Raw genomic sequence first — 6,732 nt, forward strand, 5'->3', positions numbered from 1 at the left:
AATTAACTGCTTAATCTCCTTGTCATTTTTTATTCAATTCAAAGTTTTAAATCAAGCTATCTCGTGTTACTGCAAGCAAATTATCCAGCTGTAAAATCAAAAATACACTGAGTGAGCAAAACTTTGTTTATGATTAAATTTTAGCTTCATCAAAACATATATCAGTAGAAATTATGTTTAACATATATTTAAATTGATAAGTTATAGGCCTTTAATTTATTGTTTATATTAATTAATATATCAGAGTATAAATACATACTTCAGAAAAGCATTCTTACATTCAAATAATTGCATTTAATATAAATTTAAACGGCAGTATATTTCATTCAACTGCAAATGTATTAAGTGTCCAAAATCAGATTAAATTCAATTAAATACTTGTAATTATTTTTCTTATTCTTGTATATTATTTGTGTGAGGAGTATTATGTTTTAAAAGTTTAAAAGAAAATCAGACAGCTGTTCTTTTTAAATACTGTGCATGTGAAGAGAAAGATAGAGTAATTTTGTGAATTAATTTTAAATTTGAGGAATTCAATTTAGGGAATTTATGAGATCATAAAGAATGAAAATACAGAACAAAGATTTAAATGTGCCTTGATCGTGATGAGTTTTATTTTTATTGCAAGTAACCCATCTTTTCACTAATATCTCACTTAAGATAATAAAAAGGGTCTAATATTGAAACAGAAACATTGTGGGAATACAAATTTGTTTACCGGAATAATCTTGGTCACTATATGGACTGTTTTGTGCCATTATCAAAGAATTTTGCAGCAACATAGTGAACTTATTTGTTTAATCTTCAAATTTGCCGATATATGCCGTTTTATTTTAATAATTTTATTAAACTGCAAGCCAGCCTCACAATAACACGATAACGCTTATAGAAACAGTTTCATTTTGGAAGAGTGGGATTTTTCTTGCAAAGCATGTACAGTGCTCTCCACTAACATTGGCACCCTTGGTAAATATGAGCAAAGCTAGCTGTGAAAATAAATCTGCATTGTTTATCCTTTTGATCTTTCATTCAAAAAATAAAAAAAATTCTAACCTTTTATTGAAGTAAAACAATGGAAAGTAGGGGAAACTCACTTTATGAAATAAATGTTTTTCTCTAGTTCACGTTAGCCATAGTTATTGGCACCCAATTATTGCAACGTCCTTTTCCCAAGATAACAGTTCTGAGTTTTCTCCTATAATGCCTGATGAGTTTGGAGAACACCTGACAAGAGATCAGAGACCATTCCTTCATCCAGCATCTCTCCAGATCCTTCAGATTCCCAGCTCCATGTTGGTGCTTCTTCTCTTTGGTTCACTCCACTCATTTTCTATAGGGTTCAGAGCAGGGAACTGAGCTCTGGTGTTAGTGTGTATTTCGTGAAATGTTATTATCGTAATAGACACTATTTCATTTTCAGCCAAAATATTTTCAGTTGCCAAAATTTCTATCCATATTACTCACACGTACCATCTTACTTACTTACCTATTAGCACAGTTTTTAAGTTCTTAAAGGGATTGTTAACCCAAAAATGAAAAATCTGCATGCATGTTTGAGCTTCCGTGTTTAACAAATGTAAATCTGTCCTCAAGACTTCTCGAGACTTGGTTTAAATCACTTGGTTCATATGAATTAATGTAATGATGCCTTTATGACTTTTTTGAATCTTTTAAAGGTGACATATCATGAAAATCTGACTTTTCCAGGTTTTAAGTGCTATAATCAGGTCCCCGGTGCATCTACCAACCAAGGAAACGTGAAAAAGATTAACCCAGTAACTTTGTTTTGGGAAGCCTTTTTCTGCAAGCGTCTGAAAAAACGAGCACGTCTGATCTCGCTCTCCTAGTGACGTTGCAAAGGGATCTCATTATAATATTACCGCCCCTTAATCTGTAAGTTTCCACCCACGGCGCTGTCATTTTGATTTCGCAAGCGAACAACGGTGTACCAGCTCTAATGCCATGGTGAAAGTTTGAGCAAAACATGCTAACTGTTCTGTCTTTGGCTGCACAGACGAGCACAGAACACTATTTAGAGTCCCAGCCTCAGAGGAGACAAGAGAGCAGTGGATTTATAGATTTATTTAGGCTGCTGCTGCCACACAGATCTAAAATAAACATGCAATTTATTTCCCAGCTGTTTACCTTCACAGACATAACCGACTGTTTTTGTAACTCGTGTGTGTTTTAAATGTAAACTTGTGTGGGAATGAGAACTTAGTTTAGTACTCACATGCTGTGAGTGACAGCCGCTTTCTGTCCGTGTGCTTCGGATGTGTGCACTCAGAAAACCGTATATCAGAAGTTTAAACTCATGGTTTAAAACGCATGATTTCAGTGTGATAAACATGATAATCAGGACCAAAACAGATGTTTTTTTAGTAGGTCCGCGCTGTAATGGCGCAGCTCTCTTCTGGAAAAGGGGGCGGGGAGCAGGAGCTCATTTGCATTTAAAGAGACGGGCCTGAAAAACAGTGTGTTTCTGCTTCCACTCAAAATAGGCATTTTTAAAACGATATAATATATGATCTGTGGAGTATTTTGAGCTGAAACTTCACAGACACATTCTGGGGACACCAGACACTTATATTACATATTGCATAATATGTCTCCTTTAAATTTGGGTTACCTGGACTTTCAATGGAGGGACAGGAACCTCTACGCTTTCATCAAGAAAATATCTTAATTTTGTTTAGAAGATTAACATTATGGTTTTTATATGTGTGGAATGACATGAGGGTGAGGGAATGATGACAAATTTTCATTTTTGGGTGAACTGTCATTTATTCTGTAGGTGTGGCACCAGATGTTTAGGATTGGAATAAAACCAGACACTCAGAATTACAACATACTCCTGCGGGTAGCACGGGATTGTGGGATAGGTGATCCTGGTTTGGCTTCTGCACTACTACTGAGGAGAACAGAGGAAGTGACCCCAAAACTCACAAGTGGAAGGAAAAGCCGTAGGACAAAAATCAAAGAGGAGATGTCGTGTCAGCCCTTAGATATGGATGCATTTGAGAGTGAGCTGTTTGTAGACATGCACACACAGAGCCATGGACAAGCCAAAGAGACTGATTTCTGCCATCCAAAGGAAAAAGATCAGTGCAAAACAGACGCATCTCAAAATGAGACTCAAATGCTGCCTGTATCATCAAGTGGCTCTCTGACATGTCAATCACAAAGTTCCCGCCTCCCAAACCTTCTGGACCCCAGCACTTGCCACTCAGGTGTGGTTGCCTTGGGACCTGTGAACAGTGCTTCGAATAGACTTGCTCTGATTGGAAACCTTGAAGGTTTTTTGGAGAAAATGGCCAAAGATGGACTGGAACCCAACATCAAAACCATCACACTATTGGCTGATGTCATGGAACCCGGCAGCCAATCAGTGCAGAGTTTGATTAATGTGGCCAAAAAGAGTGCTGTCACGCTGGATGAGACATTCTTTAACATTATGATCAGAAAGGTGGCCAAAGCTGGAGACTTGAATGGGGCTAAGGTTAGAAATGCATTTAATCATCTGTTCATAAAGTTTCAGTTTGATTCCCAGAGAATCTCTCTGGAGTTTCATCAGGCCTAATTCAATGAGCATAACACCCCACACTACAATTTCATTATCATACTGATAAAGAAAAATCATTTTAAGTATTGGCGATCACTAACAATGACAACAAAGAATGGGCAAATGAGCAGAGGCGCCATCATGAAGAAAAAATGATTGTCTCAGTTAACATAGGACATGGGATCAGCGGATGTTAAACAGATTCTTAAATTTGTACTCCCAATAGCTTGAATGAAATATAAGTTAAGTGGTGAAAGCATCTGCCAAATGCATAAATATAAATAATAAATGAATACAATTACAAAAGAGCCTGCCAAATGCATAAACGTAAATATGTAAAAAAAATTATAATAACTGATTTCTTTCTTTTTAGGCTGTAAAAGCCCTTATGGTTAACAAAGGGCTGGTTGCAAATGAACAGACGTTCTGTAGTATTGCTCTGGCTTGCCGTAGACAAAAAGATGCAATGCAGTTGCTCACTGAAATGGAGGTATGAAATCAAATATCATCCTTTTATTATTAATTTTCACTATTAATATACTTAAGGTTTCCTCTTATTACAGTGATCAACTATTTCCAACTTTCTTCTAAATATTTGAAGGTGCTTTTCTTTTCTTTTCTTTTTTACATCAATTCATTCTTTTTTTCCAGTCTTGTGGACTTGTGCCAAACACTCACATTTACAGTGCCCTGATCAGCCAGGCAGCTAAGCGTTTGGACTATGCTTATCTGCATGAACTTCTTCAACACATGCACGAACTGCAAGTGCCGCCCAATGATGTCATCATCAGACAGCTGGAGTTTGCAGCTCAGTATCCTCCGTCCTATGACAAGGTTAGAAACTGAAAATATGAGACAATCTCATATCAAGCAAGATGTAAGATTTAAGATTTGTATTTGTCACATACACAGTTATATACAGAATACAAAGTGAAATATAAACCTGATCAGGTACTTCGGCTGTGCAGTAAGTATAAATAGAAATAACGTAAGAAAAGTGAAATATAATGAATTAAGAAAATAAGAAATTTTTATTAAATTATAAGGAGTATAATTATAAAAAAAAAATTAAGTATTATTATTTTATAATTATTATTTATTCACTTAATTTAAAAGCACATCTAGGTTCAGTAAAATCAAATGCATGTACTTTGTGAATGTTTTTCATGTTATTGCGCTATGAGCAGGATTGTAATGGACTACCATGGATTAATTATGCCTTTTATCTTTCTTTCTTCAGTTAAAATCACAAAACACATACCTGGACAAGATTGACGGCTTCCGTGGTTTTTACAAACAATGGCTGGAGTTCATGCCTGGCCAGGAAACACCACACCCCTGGGAAAAATATCGATCCCCAAAACCAGAAACGGAACAAGATGGAGTCACCTCACAAAATACAATTTCTGAATAAATTAAATTCCTGTATGTTGTACTAGTAAATTTGTGTGACAGTTTCTTAAGCTTAACTGTGAATTTCTGAGGCATATTTTGTATATGTCTTGCAACAATTGTTTTTTATATATATATATATATATATATATATATAAATGTTTGTATTTATTTTTGTGTTGTATCATTCTTAAAAAGTAAAATTCCAAAATCAGTAGTTGATACAATGACACAAACCTTTATTTCGGATACTACCTAAATTTGTGAATTTGTAGGATATTTGCCTCCTAACTTTGAAAGAAAGAAAGGAAACATTAGACATCAGGTCTACTATTTTATTTTATTGTACTATTTTATCTGAATTACAATAAGCAGTTGTAGAAGAAGTTATTAGAAAGAATGATATAAGACTGTAAGTAATTACTTCAAAACCAAATGTGTCTGTGGCCACTAAACAGACTGCAATTCTAGGTAATTTCTGTCTTAACAGTATCTGTAATCACAGGTGATTTCCATTAAACAGCAAATGATTACAACAAAGCAGTTTGTTTATTTATTAAACTTCCATCAGAATGTGTAACATGTACAGTATGTCCCCTGGGGATGTTTGGTCCCCAGAAAAGACTGAATTAAAGGTTGAGGTTAAAAAATAGACCACCTGGCGGGATTCCACAATTAGGATAAAAACATGTGCAAGTGTTATTTAACTGTGGCCAATAGGTGTGGTGAAACTTATAAGAAATTGCATGACCATGTAAAAAAAAATTTAACTGAGACCTGACCATCAGAGACAGATCAGAAGAAGCGTCTGTCATCATGACTTTAATGCTTTGCTCAATAAAGTCTCTGCCTCTTGAACTTCATTCACAAGACAGAAGATTTTTCTCTACACTGTGACCCTGCATGTTTCACTTAAGCAGTTCTGTGGAAACAGTGAGAGCACAAGCTAGCACTTAATCCCTTTGTGGTACAATTAAAAATGATTAATGTGATGTTTTGACATGTTTTTAAAAAATAGACTAGTTGGCAGTCCGCCATCCTTACAAAGCAGCAAGTGAAATAACTGTAGCAAGTGTTCGAAGATGAGCCAAAAAGAATATCTGTAACTGAGATAATTGGTTATGAACTGTGTAACTTAGAGTGGAAGCTGACTGAAAAAAAGGGCTCTAGTCAAGAAGTTCCCGATGCCAAAATCAGACTTTATTGGACGAGACAACTAATCCACGATGCACAACATCTGACTACACTTGCATCTCACACTTTTATACAGCTCATGTTTGGAATTTCCCCAATATTCCCAGCACAGTTATTTCGGTTTTATACATGCAGTCTCTCTAACTGCCTGAAGCTATTATACAAGTATACTCCTTAAAGCATATTTTGTTAAAGCATGATTAATTTTTGACTGTATATAAGTGTGAGATGCAAGTGTGATAGTCAGATGTTGTCTCTAACAATAAAGTCTGATTTTGGCATCTGGAACTTCTTGACTCAAGAGATTTTTTGAACAAAGAGAGAAGATTTTCTACAATAACTTTTATAGGATTAAGGAGTAAAAGTAAGTGTTATATCTTCATGCAATAGCTACATGTCTGGTACATGTCCAGTGACTTGTGTCATGAAAACAATTCTAAATGTGTTAAAGAGAGTGAAAAACCAGTCAAAAGGTTTATATTTGGTCTTTAAATTCTTCAAGAATGGTCAGTCCAACACACAGAAGCTCTGTAGTGAGAAAGACAGAAGGCTATTCAGTACAGTGTTTTTTTATATTGATAAAG

The 6,732-nt window shown here is 35.2% G+C and overlaps 1 protein-coding gene across 1 annotated transcript; it reads left to right on the top strand.

Annotated features, from left to right (window-relative positions):
* The first annotated feature begins 2,733 nt into the window (after window positions 1-2,733).
* LOC107565220 (pentatricopeptide repeat-containing protein 1, mitochondrial-like) lies at window positions 2,734-5,040 on the top strand. The gene is made up of 5 exons (XM_016250443.1): window positions 2,734-2,739; window positions 2,795-3,499; window positions 3,936-4,052; window positions 4,214-4,396; window positions 4,803-5,040. Exons 1-5 carry the CDS (start codon window positions 2,734-2,736, stop codon window positions 4,974-4,976), a joined length of 1,185 nt encoding a protein of 394 aa, XP_016105929.1. The 3' UTR covers window positions 4,977-5,040.
* Window positions 5,041-6,732: the final 1,692 nt, after the last annotated feature.

Source organism: Sinocyclocheilus grahami, unplaced genomic scaffold (genome assembly GCF_001515645.1).
Source record: "Sinocyclocheilus grahami isolate Dianchi unplaced genomic scaffold, SAMN03320097.WGS_v1.1 scaffold25.1, whole genome shotgun sequence".
In the NCBI taxonomy this organism is placed as follows: Eukaryota; Metazoa; Chordata; class Actinopteri; order Cypriniformes; family Cyprinidae; genus Sinocyclocheilus; species Sinocyclocheilus grahami.

Bases quoted from the DNA above. Each gene is read 5' to 3' on its own strand.
- LOC107565220 (XM_016250443.1), top strand. The intron at 4,053-4,213 runs GTATGAAATCAA...CTTTTTTTCCAG, and splicing joins AGTTGCTCACTGAAATGGAG to TCTTGTGGACTTGTGCCAAA. The intron at 4,397-4,802 runs GTTAGAAACTGA...TTCTTTCTTCAG, and splicing joins ATCCTCCGTCCTATGACAAG to TTAAAATCACAAAACACATA.